At 38.9% G+C, this 21,367-nt stretch overlaps 1 protein-coding gene across 1 annotated transcript in view; it reads right to left on the reverse strand.

The window, feature by feature from the left end:
* The window catches only part of PHEX (phosphate regulating endopeptidase X-linked), a 222,484-nt gene that overhangs the window by 129,174 nt on the left and 71,943 nt on the right, over positions 1-21,367 (reverse strand). The window contains exons 15-16 of the mRNA XM_084791126.1: positions 12,918-13,011; positions 10,316-10,444 (exon numbers count right to left, since the gene is read on the reverse strand). Coding sequence (XP_084647252.1) covers positions 10,316-10,444; positions 12,918-13,011 — 223 coding nt within the window. The remainder of the gene's footprint in view (positions 1-10,315; positions 10,445-12,917; positions 13,012-21,367) is intronic.

The following is a 21,367-nucleotide window of genomic DNA, read 5'->3' on the forward strand; positions in this document are numbered from 1 at the left end:
TGCAGTAAACGAATCTCAAGTACCAGGCTTTTGCACTGCATAGGTATGATCCAATTTGCTTGCCCAGATGGTGCCCAATAAAATGTGTCAAAAGCAACACTGTCCAATGCTCTCCAACATGTAGAAAACAAATGTGAAAAGTGGGCCAAATGTGTCATAATCATGGCAGCATATTCAAGGCCAAAGCCAAGAATAGTGTCCACACTTATTTCAAAAGAATTCCCACTGAGCTTTCTAAATTACTTCTTTTGCTGGATGTCATTTTACCAAAGATTGCATAAGTGATTTGTCAACACTGGGGTCTAAGAATATTTACTGCAACAAGATTCATTCCACAGAGTTGTGAAACCTAGATCTGTTTTTTTTTTTTAACTTATATTTGGCTCCTTGAGTAGTTTCTTGAGATTCCCCTATGAACCAAACTAATGTTAAATGATAGGGCAGCGTTTGGGATGTGGCCAAGCCAATGGCATTAAAAAGATTTTTATGGGCTAGAGAGATGGCTCAGAAGTTAAGAGCACTGACTGCTCTTCCAGGGGTCCTGAGTTCAATTCCCAGCAACCACATGGTGGCTCACAGCCATCTGTAATGAGGTCTGACGCCCTCTTGTGGCCTTCAGGTTTACATGCAAGCAGAACACTATACATAATAAATAAATACATCTTTTTTTTTAAGATCTTTATTTCAGGGATGCAGAAATGGATGACCCAGGAGTTAAATGGTGCCTGCTGATCCTGTAAAGGATCACAGTGTGGTTCCCAGTGCCTACTAACGAATATTCATAACTCCATCTTTAGAGAAATTAACATGATTTCCTGGACTCCACAGGCACCCACATGCATCTGCATGTACTAACCCAGAAACACATACATACTCATAAATAAAATAAGTCTTTTTTCAAAGAAATAGTGTTTTAGTCTAACTGAAAGATCTTGTACAAACATCCATGGAAGCCTAGTAATGACAAGACTCTCAGTATGTCCCTCACTCTAAAATAGGTTAGAGAGAGGCAATCTGCTTGGAGAAGGTGCCACAGCATGTGTCAAAACTTTTATATTATACACTCTACCTTTCCCATTAATTCTAGGCATGACCCACACTAGAAACATGACTTAACATTTACTGGCTACTTACTGTGTATGATGGATTGCGCTGACCCAAGTATAAGGATTATCTCATTTAATCCTTGACCCAAACCAAAAAGCCAGGTACTATTTTATCTCTGTGATAGTCTGAAATTGTACCTTTAGTCTTACACCCCTTCCTTTACCCACAGACTTGCCATATAGCTTTAAACACTCTCACTAAAAACTCCAGCTCTGTAAATCTAGTCTTCTGATCTGCTTTGACCAACAGAAGATAGACATGGCATTTTTATTAACTACTTATCTGGGTGATGTGATAAAATATTTGACAAAAAATAACCAGAAGAAGGAAGGGTTGATATTGGCTCTAGTGTATTATGGTAAGTGAGACATGGCAGTGGGAATATGGGGCAGCTGGTCACACTGTACACACAGTCAGGAAACAGAGCAATGAATGTCTACTTTCTTTTTATTCAGCCAGGGATCCCATCTCATGGAATGATGCTGCCCACACTTAAGTTGAGTCTTTCCTCTTCAACTAAACCCTCTTATAAATGTTCTTATAAATACCCGCAGAGGTGTGTTTCTATAGTGATTCTAAATCTTGTCAAGAGGACAATAAAGATTGAGCATCCGAACATTCATGCCAGTTCTGAGGCTGAGCCCCAGAAGACCTCACATGTTTCTGCTTTCTCACTTGCACCTCTGCTATCACCATGGGCGCATGCCCAGTCTAGCCAGATGATGGAAGTAAGACATGTGGAGCCGGGCCTAGTTGTCCCAGTCACTTTTGCCAAAACTAATCTTGATGGGCCAACCCCCAGACATTTGTGCACATGCAGCCAAAATCAGCAGATCTGTAGAGGGGACCACCATGGACTCCAGATGCATCAGCAGTCATTGCATATTGCTAAATGCCAGTTTGGTTTTGTGAGAGTTTGTCACACTGCCTTCCTCTAGCAACAGATGCATGTAGAAAGAGGTTAACTAATTTTCTGAAATTGGTAAAATTCGATACTGGTTTTGAGATACTAATGTGACTTTGCAGAAAATTAGATGTAATTTCTATACGAGGTTAATATTCTAAAACCCAAATCATTTCATTTCCCTACTTCAGACAAGTCTTCAGCAGAGTTTCTCTAGAAATTGACCCTGTTGATAGCTAGTACTATTTACTAGATGGACTAAATAAGGACACTCAGTTGTCAGAGTATCTATTCTACACATGATTTGTGTCCAAAAGAAATTTTTCTGGATAATGATCATTCTGAGAGCAACTCTCATGAGTATCTGCATATATAGGACTAAGTATAATAAGGGCAGTGCTGTAATGCATGACACTGACTTTCAGGTGACTTCTGCCATCAACGTTGCAGTTACATCTCATTTACTCAATCACTGAGAGAAATGGTGAGCAAGGGAATTGAAGAACTTAAGGAATATTAATGACAGCGCATCAATTCAATTATTTTGGCTAACTGATGGGGTGAGCTCCTGGTATATGGAGGATTCAAGTTCAAATTTACCACTGCAATTGGACCCATGTGGGTATTTAAGTCTTCAGCACCAGTTGAAGCAGTATGAGGTGGGAGGAGAATGCCTTTCTTAGGGTAAGAATTATACCAGAATTGTTCATATAGAGTTTATCAGACAAATGGAAGACACTGTAATCACTGGCAGGTCATCTATGGCTTTACTAGGAGGACATAAAGTTGGAACAGGAGGAGGGGACTTCTAGAGTACAAGAAGTGAAGAACTCTTCTAAGCAGTAACTCAATTCATATTCCTCTTCTAATAATAGATTCACTTTCTGTATATATAATGTTTTAGTATCTAATGAGTCCATATGCTTTCATCTAAGAGCTGATAAAAGATTCTCCCTTTGACCAAACTTTAGTCAGTCTCCCATGAGCCCTTTTTTTTTCAGCTGAATCTTGACACTGCCCTCCTCCCTAGTCCCCATGCCCATCCTATGCTCACCAGACCTATCTTGCCAACATCTAACTCAATAGAGTTAGAAGAAATTTTCAATTTTCGATGTCTCATTACTCTGAATATTAGATCAAATCCTTCATTTCCTAGGCTTAATATCTGATTGCCTTGGCCTACCTGTGGCAAGAATAAGTTTGATTAACAAAGATTTCCCTTCTCTCCATGTTTCCTCTCAGTACCTTGCCATCCAATGGCTCTCTCGATCTGCTAATTGGCTACAAAGCTCCCGGTTTCTTTACTAACAGTCATGGCTGAATGTAAGCTCTTTTTCCTATTACAAGAGAGTTGATACCTATTGTAGTAGTCCTAAAGAAAATCTTTTTGCTGTTCTGGGGCTTCAGAGACTGATTTAGCAGTTAACAGTGCTTAGCTGTTCTTGTGGAGGATCTAGCTTTGGTTTCTAGCACTCACATGGTGGCTCATAACAGCCTATAACTCCAATCCCAGGGAATCTCATACCCTCTCTTCTAGCCCCCACAGATTCTTGTACACATATGATACACATAGACTCAAACAGGCTCATGCACATACACATAAACAAAACTTAACTTTTCAAAAAGAAATAAAAGGTTAATGTACCACAGTTTCTTGCTCCATTCTTCTACTGAGGGGAGACCTGGTGGCACTCAGAGGAAGGATATCAGGCTACCAAGAAGAGACATGATACCCTATGAGCATATACAGGGGGAGGAGGTCCCCCTCAGTCACAGTCATAGGGGAGGAGAGTAAGGGGAAAATGGGAGGGAGGGAAGAATGGGAAGATACAAGGGAGGAGATAACAATTGAGATGTAATATGAATAAATTGATAAAATAAAATTAAAAAATAAATAAATAAAAAAGGGGAAAAAAGGTTAGAAAACTAAGCATCATAATCTGTTGTTGTCATGGTTGTTGTTGTTTTCCTTTAATGGGATTTTTTGTATAACAAAAACAGAAAATGTGAGGATATAGCAAAAAAACACCTACTGGTGGAGCTGAGAAACCTAAATAAAGTTAAGTTGTTTGAGTACATTGTGTGTACAATGAAATAAAACAAAATATGATTAAAAAATATCAACCAAAATGTTCACATGGGAATTCCAACTTTACTGAAATTTCTAGAAACTAGTAAATTTTCAAGTAAAAAAAAAACTTTTAAAAAGTCAACACAGGGCTGGATAGATGGCTCAGAGGTTAAAAGCACTGACTATTCTTCCTTCTGGAGTTCCAGAGTTCAATTCCCAGCAACCACATGGTGCCTCACAATCATCTGTAATGTGATCTGATGCCCTCTTCTGGCCCACAGGTGTGCATGCTGGCAGAGCATTCTATACATAATAATAAATAAATAAATATTTTTTAAAAGTCAACACAATGAACATATTGTTAATTAATATGTGTCCACATTTCTGCTTAGTAACTAAAGAATGGTAAACATTAACTTAAAAAAAGTTTTGAAAAGCACAGTCTTGGGTCACCATTCCAAATATCAGAAATCACTCCTTAGAATTATATATGTAGAAAATACTGGAAATGGAGCTTAGTTTGCACAATGAGCCAAAACACATTCCTACCATGCTGTTTTACATCAAAGCTTTGATGATTCTCTTGTCTCTTATTGTGTACCTCTTTCTTTTGAGAATCATATGAACACAAAAAATGGAATTCAACTGGTTGGATTTGAGTGAAGTTTCACTGCCTTTTTCTTTAAAATGTTGAAATGCTAGAAACAAAACCTCTTTTGTTTCCCATCTCTAAAAATCTAAAAAATAGGAAGTGGGTTCCTTTTGCTTTTCTATCTTAGTATTAGAGTGTGTTCCTAACAAGTTTGAATTAACTACAGAAAAGGCCACTGTGAAATCTCTGAGTTTCTCATTCTAGTCATAAAATTGACGATGATGTGGGTGTTTTTTAGAGAGAAGCTGGGAAATGTGTCCTAGGCTGGCTCTTAAATGGCCTCAAAGGTTGGTGTTGCAAAACCTTGCCCTCAAGACGGTGCTATCCAAACATGGTAAAGGCTTTGAGGTATGGGACCTAGTGGGAGATACTTAACTCACTGGGTCCCAGTACTTCCCTCCTCCTCCTCCTCCTCCCTTTCACTCCCTGTCCATGAAGTAAGGGTTGTGTTATACTGCATGTATCTGCAATGAGAAGTTGTATTGTCACAGGCCAAAAAACAATAGGGCCACTTCATCTCAGACTGGAAACATCACAACTATGAACAAGTTTCTTTTTTATGACATTTGTATTATATAAGCTAATTATTATTTAAGAAGTTAATTATAGTTAACAGAAAACTAATTCATAGTGGAACATGAGCATAAGCCAGAGTATCTGGACTTATACCAAACATAAGCAATTTTCATGCTATATGATATGGCCTCTGGGAATTTATGTATACTCTCTAAGCCTCAGTTTTGTCAACTTGAAAAGTAAACACTAATAACAATCACAAGGTCAATATAAATGGTTCCACATCTGGAATGTGCTTAGAAGAGTACATACAGCTAAGCCCCAGTTAATGATGCTACTATGATCTTCATTACCAGATTTAATTATATCATGATAATCATTTTTACTCCTTACGTTCCTAGGGATATTCATCTAACCTCTATGAACACAAATCTAAAAGATATTTCCCTATGCACTTCAGTTAGTAATTACAATCTAGGGAGATGGCTAAGTCGTTAAAAGCGCCCATTGTGCAAGTATGAGAACCTGAGTTCACATTCCCAAAACTCGTGCAAAAAGCCAGAAGTGTCTGTATGTGCTTAAAATTCCAGTACTAGGTAGTCATGGCTTGCTAGCCAGGGAGTTTTACCAAATCAGTTAGGTTCTAGGTACAATGAGAGACTCTTTCTCTGAAAAGTAAAACAGAGCACTAAAAAGGAAAATACCTGATGTCAACTTCTGCCTCTGCACACATGTTAAAACAACAATCTTTTACATTGGCTTAAGGTATTAAAATTAAATTAATTTCACCTGTTCCTGTTATGCTAAATTTTTATTGAACTCAGGCTAGCATGGACAGAGCTTTACCCATTGAGCCATCTTACCATCCCATTACTGTTTTAATATAATACCTAGGAAATTTAAACTTATACACATGGCTCATATCCTAGCTCTGTTGTATAGTGTTACAGCAGACCACAAAGACAACAAATATCAAGTCTCCATCTTTCCATCACTCCACTGGCCAGACCCTTATTTACAAGCAAGACCTGCAGCTAACAGTTCTGACCCATTCTCTGGATGGCAGATTATTCTATCTTACTTCTTTAGGTGGCTCTGTGTTGAAAGACTCTTTTCCTATATCCTGTTTGTCCCACTACTGATTAAATTGGCTAAAATTCCATAATTCTGTGAGTGAAGGAATAGGTCACTGTGCCTACAGGTATACTTGCACTTAGGAAACCACAAGAAGACCTACAGAGTCAAATAATCTGGACTCATGGGAGCTCACAGAGACTGGACCACCAACCAAAAAGCATGCATAGACTTGTCCTAGGTCCCCTGTACATATGCAGCAGATGTACATGTTGGTCTTCATGTGGATCCCCAATAACTGGAGTGGAGGCCCTCTCTGACTCTGATGCCTCCCTTTGGATCCCATTCCCCTAACAGGGCTGCCTTATCTGGTCTCAGTGGGAGAGGATGTGCCTAGTTCTGCAGGGGCTTAATGTGCCAGGGTGGGTTGGTATCCATGGGGGAGCTCCCCTTTCTTTGAGAAGGAGAGAGGAGAATGGGGGAGAGGGGTTTGAGGGGGGAGAATTAGGAGGAGAGGGGGGTTGCAATCAGGATATAAAGTGAATGAATACTTTTTTTAAAAAAATAAGTAAACAAGAACCAAAAAAAGAACAATTATTCAAAAAATACCAAACACAACAAAAAGGACACACAAAAAAGGAAAACCATAAGAAAACAGTAATGTGTAATTATCCCTCACCACCAGTGAAAAAGAAGACAGCCCTAGTAGATCAGTGGGTTGCGAGAGGCAGACAGCTATGGCAACAGAAGGGCATGAGGAAGAAGTCACTTTCCTTCTGCAAAGGAAACCTTGAAATGAATTGCTTGCTCCCTCTCAGCCACAGAAGATAACAGGAATGTCAGAGGCTATCAACTAGAGGCCATTAAGCCAATCCTGCCAAGGAGAGGCTCAAGAAACAGTAAAGCACAGGTATCTCTCAGGGGGGAAAATACATTTTTTAAGGGCAAATTAAATAGCCTGGGGAGTGGTTTAAGACACAAGTCTAGAGGCCCTTGCACAGGATTTGACACAATCTCAATCACTGAGATTTTCAGGGACTGAAAACTGGAGAATTACTATTACCGTTTGAGGAAACAAAGTATTGCTGTCCAAGTCAACTGGTGTGGTCTGACCTGCTCCAGTAAATCACTGGGGTTTCTGCTTTGAGTGATAATTCTTTTTTAGTGAGTACAGTGAGGGATTTGCTGCTCCAAGTGTGGCACCTAAAACAACAGCAGCATGAACTGGGAACTTGTTAGAAATTGGGGCCCTAGACAGAACATTTAATAAAGGGAACATTTATTAAAATGCAGTGGGTTTGCCATCTTGCAGTGGGATTCTGCGTTTTAACAAGGCCATATGATTTGTTCACACACTAAGGTTTCAGAAGTACCTGAAGTTTTTAACCTTCTGATCATATTCATTGGCTTAACAAACTCATCTTTGTAAATAGACAATTGTAGTCTTTCACTCTAAATTAGACTTTCTGAAATTTGCTCAAATGCGGCTCTTTCTGTTTTTCTTTTTCTTTGGACTGTAGCTAATAATACAGATTTATTTTTACAAGTGCATCAGTGTTTCCAGGTGGTTCTTGGATGGGATCCCTGAAACAAGGCTATAAAAAGCCAGATTTTTTTTCTCTTACAAGTTTCCAACTTAAGTATTCCCTAAGGCAAATACTTTGGGCATAAAGAAGGCAAATAATTTTGTGCAAAAGAGATGAATATCTTTAAAATTAACATACTACCCTTGTGTATATCAAAATAAATGGAGAAAGTGCCAAAATCAACTTATTTTATAATGTCATACCCTGAGACATGAAAAGAGAACATGTGCACCAAAACTGAGAAAAATAAATTTTACTACTTTTCATATTAGTTAAAATATGTCTGCCAAACCTCTCTAACTATACAGATTTTTTTATTCATGCATTGTATTTATATCCTCTTGAGATTTTAGTGATATCATTGTAGTTATTTGGTAGGGTTTCCACTTACTTACTCTGGCCAAAGAGCAAACAAAAACATTTAAGGATACTGAACATTTTAAAACAAAGCATTCATTTCTCAGTGGACCTGTTTGGAAGAGGCCTGTTTATTTAAAAAATAGGGTCTCAAACTTGACAGAAATTCTCCAAAGATAGTAAAAACAAATTTGAAACAAAAGAGAATGTGTTTATATTAGTGGTAGCTAATAATAAACTCCAGTATAGGATACATAACACCCACCATTTGTTATTATAATCACTATTATCACCAACCATTTGAACCACCATGGCTTAATAGACTCCGTGTCTTTACCTTTAAACTCAATGGTTCTAACCTACCCATACTCGATATGCTTATATGTTTATATCTGATTGATATTGCAGTGCTTAATCAGTGAATCACACATGGATATTTTGCTTACTGTCATTGGTAAAATGTAACTCATGCAGAGAAAATCCACACAAAAGTGGCTAAATCCAAACTTACAACTCAAAAATATACTCCAAGTAACAAAAGTAGCAATAATAATGACCTAAATAGAAACAAAAGACCTGACTAGACATTTTCCAAAGACATACATATACCCAAGAGATGTATGAAAATGTACTAGCTGTCACTAGCCAGGGAAATAAAAAACAAAACCAGAGTGAAATAGTACTTCATGCCTATTAAGATGACTGCTGTGAAAGTCAAAAGAGACAAATGCAAAAATAAATAAGGAAACCTTGTACACTCTTGCTTAAAATATGAATTGGCACTGCCACCAAGGTAAACAGTATAGAAGATCTTCAGAAAATTCAAAGACTAACATAACAAGCCAGCCATTCTACAAAGGATAAAAAAAGCAATGTCTTAAGAGACAGCTCAGTCTTATGCTCACTGCAGCATTTTTCCTAATAACCAAGATGGGGCCTGTTAAGACTGGAAATTTTAAAGGGAGGCTTCTTAGGACTCAAAAGTAAACAACTCAGAAACCTGGAGAAGTTCCTAAAACTGACTAGGTACACTACGGCCCCTCCCTCCCTAGGGTTACATAATCAGGAAGGGCTGCTAAGGAGATAGAGGCCAGGCAAGCACCCTGAAAAAGAAAATCACCAAGCTGTATGGAAGAGGTGCAGAGCAGCTAGCTTCATCAAAGATACTCTGACCTATTGAGCTACATGCATCACATGCAAAGAGTTCCAGGGTTCTAGTCTTTGTGAGCAGTTGCCCATGCTAGAGTGGGTCTTCAGTCATTCCTGCTCCTACAAGTAACCTTTCATCCATAATCATATAAGTAACCCCAGTGAAACTCGTTGGTTCATTAAGCAGCACTTCGGTGGTGTCATTACTTTGTCTGATGTCAGTTCCCTGTCTTGAGTGAGTAGACTCTTGATCATGACTCCCCAGAAATAGTGTCACACAGTAGCATCCCACAGACAAGCGCAACACAGTCAATGTGGTGTGAAACGTGCTGATTTTGTTGTGGTAATCACTTTTCAGTGTGTATCAAATCACTATGTTGTATATGTTGAGCGTATACAATTTTTTTATGTCAAGTGAGTCTCAGTAAAGTTGAACGTGTGCGTGAGTGCATGAGTGTGTGTGAGTGTGTGTGTGTGTGTGTGTGTGTGTGTGTGTGTGTGTGTGTGTGTGTGTACCCTCTTCTTCAAAGCAGATGAAAGAGATGTCACTAACCATAGTGACAAATATCTTTAAATTCATGACCTTGAACTGCACCTAGACTTAGATTTTACCTGGTTCTAAGCAGGCATACCAAATGTCCTCAGTCACATGGGCCCAGTCCTTTGGACAGCTATTACATACATTCTCCCTCCTCATACCTTCAATAAATACTCACCACTTCACTATTATTGTGTTTGATTCCCGTTTCCCTGAAAAGATGCAAAGAAATGGAAGAGAATGCCTATGGCTCTTCTCCACCCTGGAAGGTAGACTGCAGACTGCTGATCATCATGTCTGTCGGATCTGCCTAGATGACCACTATTCTATTTGTCTTTATCATCTGAGAAGCTCCACTTACCATTTCCTTCTTATCCTCCTGGAAGTGAACATTCACAAACATTTTCCCCACAACATAAGGGAGGGCACTTTCGATAAAGTTAACACATTTGTCCCACTGAGGCAGCAGAGTTGTGGTCCCCTGGATTACCTGTGGGAAAGAATCAATACCATTTGAGCTCCAAATAAAAGGTATTGCTGGATAAGAAGAAGAAGAAGAAGAAGAAGAAGAAGAAGAAGAAGAAGAAGAAGAAGAAGAAGAAGAAGAAGAAGAAGAAGAAGAAGAAGAAGAAGAAGAAGAATTCAAACCATCTACAAAATACTTCCCACCCCATCTCAGATACAGGCCAGATAGGAAAGGCCAAGGTGAAATTGGACTGAGAAAATGAAACACTGCTTGTCCCTAGTTTCTAGTTACAACTAAATAAAAATGTTTTGACAGCTATCTCCATTAGGCAAAACATATAGTCAATGGCATAGCTTTTCTGCAGCAAGTAAGGACATAAAGGGATGCTGCCCAAGGATCCAGACAGTACTTAGTATCTACTGAGAATTGCAATTCTACCAGGAAAGGCTTAGAATGGTGGGCAATCAAAGTTCTTGTTAGTAGACCAGAAGACCATCTCTCACCATGAGCAACCTGGGGATCCCATTTACACAGTGCCGTAGCAGAGCAAGATACAGATGTAAATGCTTTAACCATCTGTCCTGTTAGACCATTATAAGAAAACATTCTAAACAAGTAAGGGACATCTGAAGCAGGATTTGAAAGCGCCAAGCTAACTCTTGGGGAGGAAAGTGGAGAAATAAATGCCACGTAAGTTTTCTCTGGGGGCTGGAGTGTGCAGGCAAACAGTGAGAGAGGGAGGCCCTGAGAATAGTGGCCTGGAGTGCCCTGTGCACAATTTTAGAGCCAGGTTGTTAGAATGGGGCAAAAGGGTTTACAGCTTATATTCATCTCTCCTTCCTTCCCTTTCTGAGAACATGACCCTTTTCAGAGGTAAGGGATGAAGCTATTTTTAAAACCTCCAGAGAAAGAGATCCTACAACCTTCTTTGGCAATTCAATATTATATTTAGCACTTCATGTTCAAGAAACATCCCCTTTTACCTAACCTCAAATTTTCATACACTACTTCTTACACCTCGCTCTCTCATTCTCTTCACAGTGAGGGTGGAAAGCAGCTGGGTACCATCTTTTATGAGATCCACAGGAGTTAAAAATATACACACAGCAAAAATATCTACTTGTTTTTTATCTTAGTTATTTGATCTGTCCTAAATATAAGTAATTGTTTCGTGCATATCTAACTACTATAAAGTAACTTTATATTCTAGTGACTATAAAGGATCAAAAGTTAGCCCAGATAACTTTATCACTCTCCAAGTATAATGGTCCACTATAAAGTTTTGTATTTTCCAGGTTCTCAAATAGCTAAAATTTGTGTTAAATAAAATAGAACTTATAAGCTTTAACATTCACTTTGATTTATATTGATAGAAAAGAAAAATACTTTTTAAAGCCACAAAATCCTTAAGTCCTCTAATCCATGGCAGAATTAGTCATAAGCCTCAGAAATGCAGATGAAGGTAACATCTGTCTGTACAAGTTGGGAGGCAACAGAAGTGGGCGAGAAACAAAGACTCAGGGACTAGGTAAGTGGGGGAACAAAAATGAATACAGGCACTTAAGGAGGCTATCAGGGGAGGAAATTAAAATGAGTCTAGCAGAATTAGGATAGATTCAAGATTAAATATCTAAGTAAATTGAAATATTCAAGCCTAATACCAAATTTCAAATGAAGCTGTGTTGTTCTCTCTATGTATAATGAGAACATGAGAAGCCTTGAAAGGCATAGTTATAGTGAAATAGATCACCAGACTACACATCCTTTGATGTGTACCCTTTGATGCACATCTCCCCACTTTCTCAGCCCTCCCTCCTCCAACTTCTAGTAACCACCTTCCTACTCTATTTTTTAGATCAACTATCTCATATTCCACAAATATGTGAGAATATGCAACATTTGTCATACTGTATGCATTTATCATAGTTGATACTTTTGTATTTCAGTCTTGATAAAAACAGACCTTTGATGTTCTCAACATACAAGTGATGATATGTTGCTGAAATTATGTATATGTTCATTAACTTGACTGAATTTTCTAGAATGCATTCATAGATCAAAACATCACACTGAACCCCACAAATATACACAATTATCGCAAATGTTTGCTAGTGAAAAGGTAAAGAAATTAAAATAAATTTGAACTACTTTGGAAGTGATGTATCATTAAGAAACACTAAAACCATAATTTCAGTTAAAGGTACTGAAAAAAAGTAGAACTGTGCTGTTAAGAAGAAACATGTGGACAAGAGCTGATGGCCCAAAGTATCACTTTAGATATTATTATAAAGCCACAATGTAGAACTTAGGGTAGTTTTTACAGAACATAGTTATACCTGAATGAAATTAACTAATGTGAAAAAGTTTAGATTTAGCCTGCATTCTCCTTACATCCTATCCCTAAAGACGACTTTTTTTACTGGATTAGTTAATTTTTGGACTGTCCCAGCACATAAAGTTGGCCACTGATGAAACATTTCAATATTCAGTGACTTACCCTTGAGAATTCCAGCCATCTATATTGAAAGCGCCTGCTGAGGTTTGGAATTCTGGAATAAACCATTCTCCACACCAAATAGTTGGCAATGGTTCTGTTACAAGAAATGAACATTTATTATTTTAGGTCATATCTGATTTCCTAAAAAACGCATTTGGAAATCAGTCTGCAAGGATAATACAAAGTCAATGAACACCAGCAAAATTGGCTTGACGTTTTTGGCCCAAAAGCCTCCTGTGTCTAGAAATGTGAATACTTTCAGATTGCTGATGACTTGTTCCAATTTCTGTGTATTATTGGCCTTCAGAAAACAAAATCAAAATATTCATTAATACCAATCATCTACATTTTTACTTTGTTTCTATAATCTCTAAAAGTGTGAGCCCAAGAAAATCACCCAAGCCTTCTTGATTATCTTTCCTTGTAAAACAATGAGGACATTCCCTACTTCACAAGGTGATTGTGAGGTTAAAATAACAAAATCATTAACAGAGTGAACTCATAACTCTCTGTTGACCTCTAAACATATGAAAAATCTCACATGGTTCTGTAATGCTCTGATACATAGTTTCAAAACTCTGTTCTATTTTAAGTATAGCCTTTTTTTTTTCTATAAGAAAAAGAATCCCTGACCTCAGAAAGATGTGCGGTCTGAGTTCATTTCTAACTCACCCATGATGATGGATTTTTAATGACCCATCCTCTCTAGCTGTGCCATTACCATGGTGACTAATGACACACATTCCTAAGATGGCCCCTGGGTCACACAGAAATGTGAGCAGCAGTGTTACAGGATGATACGACCAAAGGCAACAAGAACAAGTCACATGCTCATCTGCACAATATTCTGCTACAGGAGACATAGTCTCCAATGATAGTTTTCACATATATACAAGTATAGAGATATTTGTTTTAATTTATATAGAAATTCAGATTAATATACCATGAACATTTTTGAGACAGGCTTTCACTATGTAGTCCAGGCTGACATGAGCCCAGCCTTAAGCTCATGAACCTTAGGCCTATATCTCATTAATATTCTAGGATTATATGCATGTGCCATCATGCTTTGAGATTTGTGTATCTTCATTTTATGTGCATAAGTGTTTTGTGTGCATGTGTGTACATATAACACATATGTGCAGTGTCTGCAGAAGCCAGAAGAAGGTTATGATTCCCTGGAACCGGAGACTTACTGATGGTTTTAAGTCACCAGGTGGGTGCTGATAACAGAACCCAGGCCCTCTGCAAGAACAGCAAGTGCTCTTAACCACTGAGTCATCTCTCTAGCCCTTCAAAGAATTAATTTTAATAAATATAGAAATAGAAAATTTAATGATAAAATGTTTCAGGTCATGAATTAAATTTTCAAGTATCATGGCATTTGTACTTTAAGACATTATCGGCATAAGGTTGTGTTATTATAACCCAGTATGTAAATGTGTGTTTCACATAATCTTGAATATTTCAGAAAGCTTTGGCTTACCCTTGTCAGATCTGGCTCAGTTACCACAGATTTTCCCTTCTGGCTAAGATGGCATACTAGTACAGATAAGGACATATTTGCCATTTTCTTGTTATTAACTTGTGCTTGCATTACTAATAATCACTTTAATTCCTATTTCTCTAAAGGATGGATCAGGAAGGGGAAGGAGCGGTGGAGGGAGAGAATACAGGGAGAGATGACTAGAGTAGATGGGCATTTAGGGGGCAATGTGGAAACCTAGTTTAGGGGAAACTTCCTGGAGCCTATGAAGGTGACCGTAGCAAGGTCACCTAGCAGGATATGGAGCCTGAACTGGCCTTCTCCTGTAACGGGGCTAGGCTCCCAGTGGTGGGCCTGGGACACCAACCCAGCAACAAAACCTTTAACTTATCCACCCACAACTTCTCCTGCCTGCAAGATGTGCTGAGACAATGGTAGCTCAGAGCTTGTGGGTGTGACCAACCAATGTCTGGTTGAACTTGAGGCCCAAGCTTCAAAAGGGAACCCAAGTCTGACACTGCTTGGATGGCTAGGATCCAGAAACTAGATGTCTCAGAGACCTAGGGTAGACCCAAACACAACTGACCAAAATAAACAAAAATCAATGAAATAATTCCTAATGATATATTCATAGACCAGATCCTAGCCCAATTGCCATCAGAGAGACTTCCTCCGGCACCTGAGAGGAGCAGACGCTACTCCCAAACATTAGGCAGAGCTTGAGGAACCCAGCAGAACAGGGAGAGGAAGGATTGTAGGAACCAGAAGGGTCAAGTGAGGACACCAGGAAAATACAACCCACAGAATCAACTAATCAGGTCTCATAGGGGCTCACAGAAACTGAAGCAGCAGTCGCAGAGTCTGCATGGATCTGCAACTAGGCCATCTGCATGCATACTATGTTGGTTTCTTCTGCCTGCTCATGGGACTCTTTTCCTCCTACTGGGTTGCCTCATCCAGCCTTGATATATAGGTTTATACCTAGTCTTATTATCTTGTTATGCCATGTCCAGTTGATATGGCTGAGAGGCCTGCTCTTTTCTGAAGGAAAATAGCAGCAAAGCAGTGGATCTGGAAGACAGGGGAGGTAAGGAGGTACTTGGAGAAGGGGAAGGAGGAGAGATTACAGTAGGGAATGTATTATATAAGAGAAGAATGAAGCAAAAATAAGACAAAAAATAAGATTTTTAAGCCTCTTTATAATATGATAATTAAACCAAGTAATAAAATTCATGTATTTACAAGTATGATATTCCAGTATTATTTTCAATGTACTGAATAAAACAAACCAGTGATAGTAGACAGTGTGTCCCCTGAACAATAGGCCTGTAATCATCAATAGAGTAGAACGCTATTAGTCCTAATTGTTTTTTAAGTGATAAAATGAAAATATAGACATTCTAAAATTGTCTTCTTGAACACAAGAGACCCAGCTGGGGCATGCACGTGACTCCTTAGAATCCACCATCCAAACAACTTAAGTCTTACCCTCAGCCATGTTCTGTTTTGGTCACTAAAAGCAACAAGCCGTCTTAGGTCTTTCCTTTTTGCCTACATATCCCTACTCCTCAACATGCCAAGAAGTTTTCACTAAGCATTTACCATTGACCCGGTGTGCCAGGTTCCAGGAGGAAGATGACAACATCACTCAGCACCCACAGTCAGTGTTATGGTTAATACTGCCAACATGGCAGGATCGAGAATCCCTCAGGAGACCAGCCTCTGGGCAAGCCTGTGAAAGACTATCTTGAGTGAGTTAACAGAGGTTGGAAGACCCACCCCGAATGTGGGTGGCACCATTCCATGGGTACATGTGACAACCTGAATAAAGAAAAGAGTGTGATCTGAGCACAAGCCTCCCCCTCCCTCTGCTTCATGGCTGTTGATGCAGTGTAATCAACTACTACAAGCTCTAGCCACCATGAATTATGCACTATGATAGACTGGACACACAAACTGTGAGACATAAGAAACTCTTCTTTCCTGCTTTTATCAACTATTTGGTCCTACCAAGGTGGACAGGAACTGATACAGTAGAGAATGAAATATTTTAGATTATTAGTATATTTTCCTTAATGAAACATATATACTATACTATGTAAGAGAGTCTTGTTTCATGGACTCGACACACCCTGAGCACCCAGGTATGTACCACCAGTTTTAGGTGCTAGAGAGATGGAGAGGTGAGGAAAAATTATTGACTCTGGGATACTGAAGCTTTTTGCTGAATATATAGATAATTGAAGCTTAGAATCATCATCACAGTCAGGGGGTTTTAAACAAGTAGACTCATCTGGAGAGTTTTGATAAGTGCAGATGCTCAGGCTGCCCAGGTCAATTAAATCACCAGCTCTAAAGTAAGACCTAACACAAATATTGTCTTTAAGTCCTGCCACACCAAGGCTTACGTATAACCAAAAGAACCGTTGTATTAAGGCCATCGGGGCTAGCCCAGACCCAGCTATGTCTCAACCTTGTGTGATTTTCCACACACCACACATTGCTACATGAAAGCTACTAATTCAAAGACAATTTCCTGCCCAGTCATATAAACCTAAAAATATTTCACCAAAGATGCTTTGCAGAAACCTATAAGGATCAAAAAACAAAACAACAATGGGGAAAAAAACAGTGAGGCTTTTCTGGACAAGGCATTACAAAGACAATAACATAATAAGACCTCTGAGAGCTAGATGACTGAATGCTAGCTGGGAAGCTCAGCCAGGATGACAATGGTGCTGATGAGTTGTTCCAATGTGTTATGAAATTGCTGACAAAGCACTATGGGGCATAGCTTAAGAGTGATGATAACCATAATGACTGAATCACTACCACCTAATAATGATCAGACACATCAAAACCAAAACAAAACAAAAATCAGACTCAGCAACAGTTATTGAAAATAACCCTTAATATCCTTTCTTCTTTTGGTACAAAAAGCATTTTTTGCAATACAGTAATTTCCCCCCAAATGGTAATAAATAAAGGAAAGAAAAACATCCCAGCAAAGAGCACTACTAGGACAGCAATTTGAAATTCTTCCCCAAAGCTTTTAACTCAGAAGATTTGCTATTTTAAGAAGCTTTTGCTTCCCGCCCCCTCCCTGTTCTCAAGTATCGGAAGCTTACATTTATGTTATGTTTAAGAGATAAAATACCTTCTGCGATAGCTGGAAACATGCTGTAGGTGGCTATTATTATCCCCATTTACACGTGGAGAAAGCAAAGGTCAAAAGTCAAGAGACTTTCAAAGACGTGCTCAGTCCTTCCATTTGAATTTGCTTTTGCTCCTCCTCATACATATCATCTGAAGTGAGCCAGAAAGGTTCTTTTCAAAGATTCTCAAGAGCCAAGGAGGTCGTCTGAATGCCTTCAGGCTATCCAGACAAGTGCCTAAGGCAGTAGTTCTCAAAGTAGTCCTTGGACCAACAGGTTACATATCACTGGAAAACTAGGTATGAAAACCCCAATCCCTACCCTAGACCTACTAGAACATTAACAACTGTGGTGATGGAGCCCCAGAAGGGTGTTAAGTTGACAAGTTCTATACAGCTAATCCTCATATATTTTGGGGTGGAGAAGTGACTAGTCTAAGACAATTCTACCTTTTAAACTTTCTGCATACACATCTCAACTAGAACTTCCTAAACCCTAGATCAGTCCTTAAATTTTAAGGCCTGTATTTGAGTGTATCTCTGGGGATCTTAATTGATTACAGCTCCAGATTTAGTACATTGGGAGCAGAGCCTAAGATTCTGCATTTTAGACAACCTCTCAGATCACAATTATACTACATATCTGTGGATCACACTTTGAAGAACAATATGCTAGGAGATTGTCAGAAGAGACGAGTGTAACCAGAGGGCCACGAAACTGGACACGTTTTGAGTCAGACTCTAGGAGCATCTGTCTAACAAGGTTCATCTAAACGTGTACACTCTGCTTGCTTTACATGAACATAATACTGAAAGCAAAAAAAGATCACAAAAGCTTAGCAAAATTCCCAAGAAAAGGTGTTCTCTCCATTGTCACTTTTCCTTGTTCTCCTCTCTGTCTGTCCGTCTGTCTGTCTGTCTATTTCTCTCTGTCTCTGTCTCTATCTGTCTATCTGTCTATCTGTCTGTCTCTCTCTCTCTCCCTCCCTCCCTCTCTCTCTCTCTCCCTCTCTCTCTCTCCCTCCCTCCCTCTCTCTCTCTCTCTCTCTCCTCTCTCTCTCTCTCTCTCTCTCTCTCTCTCTCTCTCTCTCTCTCTCTCTCTCTCTCTTCCCCCCCACTGTCCCCTCTATGCTACCATCCAACCCTCTCCCTTTCTCCTTCTCATTCAAGTCGTATCTCATAGCTGTGTTTTCTCTTTGGTTTCATCTCTATCACTGATTTCCTTCCATGGTATCAGCAACTCTAAGTCAATCTCACAGTGCTCCAGTTTATAGGACCTCAGTTCTAGGAATGATGGTAGCTTCTTGATGTTAATAAGAAATTGGATTGGCATTTTGTATATCATTTGGCTTTTAACTTTCTCCTCATCAACTCTGTAACCATTTCTACACATATTTTCTTTGTTTGAAATGCCACTATAGACTGAATGTATACCCCATTAGCTTTACATGTTCATGCTGTTATACCAATATATTGGCATCTGGCTATTGGGCTTTTAAATCTCATTGGATTTAGATGAAGGCAAAACACTTAGGACAAGATTAGTGACATTATAATGGCCGGGATGTAAAGTGAATTTTGAAAAAGGTTTTCAAAACAACAACAAAAAGAAATCCAAGAGAACTTTCTATTCTCCTACTCTTTTTCTTTCTTCTTCTTTTTTTTTTTTGTCTTTTTCTTCTTTCTCCCTTCTCTCACACATGCACATACTACTCTCATTCATAGTCTCTTGTTCCTCAGACGAAATTATATAATTTGGAACAATTCTGGAGCAGCCTCAAGTCAGGAGTCAGTAGAAAAGATACAGAAGACAAAAAATAAATAAATAAATAAAAGGGAAAAGTCGACAATGCCCTTTGCCTTGTGACATGCTGGTTATGTTTGCCAACTGCCTTCCAAGAAGAAATTATTTGCATCAGTTGTTAATTCTGATGGTTTCTAGAATTCTATCACAGTTGATTATAAACTATTGGTATATAATCACCAAATATGGAGTTAGGAAGAGCTGTAAGTAACTTGAATGATGCAGCCCCTCCCGGCTTACTCACTTCTTCTCCACTTGAACCATCACCTTTTTTTTTTTACCTTTTTTTTCTTATGGCAGCCTCTAGCTTATACTTCAGCCATTTGCGCCCTTGAACTCCAAGAGGCAATGTAGTCTCTGGTATCACCATTTCTGAGGAGTTTTCATTGCTCCAGGTTTTTTGATATATACTGTCTACCAAAAAGTGAGTGGTTGGAGATGTAATTCAATGCTACAATTGCTGCTTAGTACTTATGAGACATTGAGTTTACTCTGCAGTACCACAAAAATCCCTGCATTATTGTTGTTATATTCAGTCATTTAGAAGGAACAGCCTCACCCTACCATGTAAGTAATTGAAGCCTAAGGGTTCAATCTAAGGGTTGAGGCAGCAGTCAAGAAATAAGCTGTTGATACCAATCAAAGGCACCTTTTGGAACATGGAAAGTAACAATAGAATCCCCACACTAGCAATATCTAACTAATCAGAGATATGCTACTAACTTACAAACACAGAAATCCAAAGTATCTCCAATTACAAAACTTTTTGCATATTAACACAAAACTATAAGTAAAAATCTCCACATGACATAATGTGACACAATATAAAATGCAGGCACACCAAATCTATTGTACAAAAGTATTTTCAGTCTAAGTTTAGCTGTATATAACACAAATGGTGAGTTTTGTGTCTACACTGAGGTGCCATCTTATCATGTATATGCAAATATTACAAGTTCAGAAAAAATTCAAAATCTAATCCACATCTGATACCAAGTATTTTGGATATGGAATGTTCAACAAATATCTCTAAAAGCCATGCAAGAAGTCTTAAAGTACCTATTTTCCATACAGGGACATGTATGGAAGCAAAGAGATGGAATATGAAAGTGAATGTGAAGCAATTCAGACTATCATCTCTGTTTTTTTAATTGTGCATAACTGGACAAATTGCCTCCTATGTAAACTGTGGCCACTCAGAGAACTTTCCCTAGATGAAAAATCAGTATTAATCTTGATGTTAGTCAGCATCAGAATGACCTGTATATGGTTTCCAACAGCAAATTCTCAGAACAATGGCAGCACAGAAACACCAAATAGAAGGAGGCTTGGTTGGTTATTTCTTCAGTGGTGCCTCGAGAGAATAGATAGGAAATAACAAGCTAACGCAGTCTCTCTACCCATCCTAAACCCTAAATTGCCTGTCAGCTTCCTAGCCTCTGACGGTGAAGTCAACATCTGTATTCACATTAGTTCCACCACCCTAGACGCTTAATGAGGCCTTTTTCCTCTGTCCCCTACTTACAGATCTATTTCTTATCCTTTGGGGGGTTCTGATCACAGATCACACATGGTGGTGGTAAATGGAATGGTTAGTGTCTAGAAACTTTAAAGAAATGCCTATGTGAGAGGCACTATGCTAGGCTTCAAAACTACAAAAGCTGTTTCACAAAACACCTGCCTTCCAGTGTTCTCTTGCTGTTGGCAAGATGGGTGTGCATGTTTAAAAAAAAAGAGTAGTAATTTCAAAAATGGTTTAAGCTCTTTGATAAAAGTGTGTCTGGCCAGGCGTGGTGGCATATGCCTTTAAGCCCAGCACTCAGGAGGCAGAGGCAAGCAGATTGCTATGAGTTCGAGGCTAGCCTGGTCTACAAAGTGAGTCAAGGACAACCAAGGCTACACAGAGAAATCCTGCCTCAAAAAAAAAGTGTGCCTGGAGAAAATCTCACTCCTACTCCTTCAGACATACATATAGACTCCATTTTCCAGGCTCTCCTACAATTAGC

Source organism: Acomys minous (assembly GCF_964271855.1).
Source record: "Acomys minous genome assembly, chromosome: 7".
NCBI lineage: Eukaryota > Metazoa > Chordata > Mammalia > Rodentia > Muridae > Acomys > Acomys minous.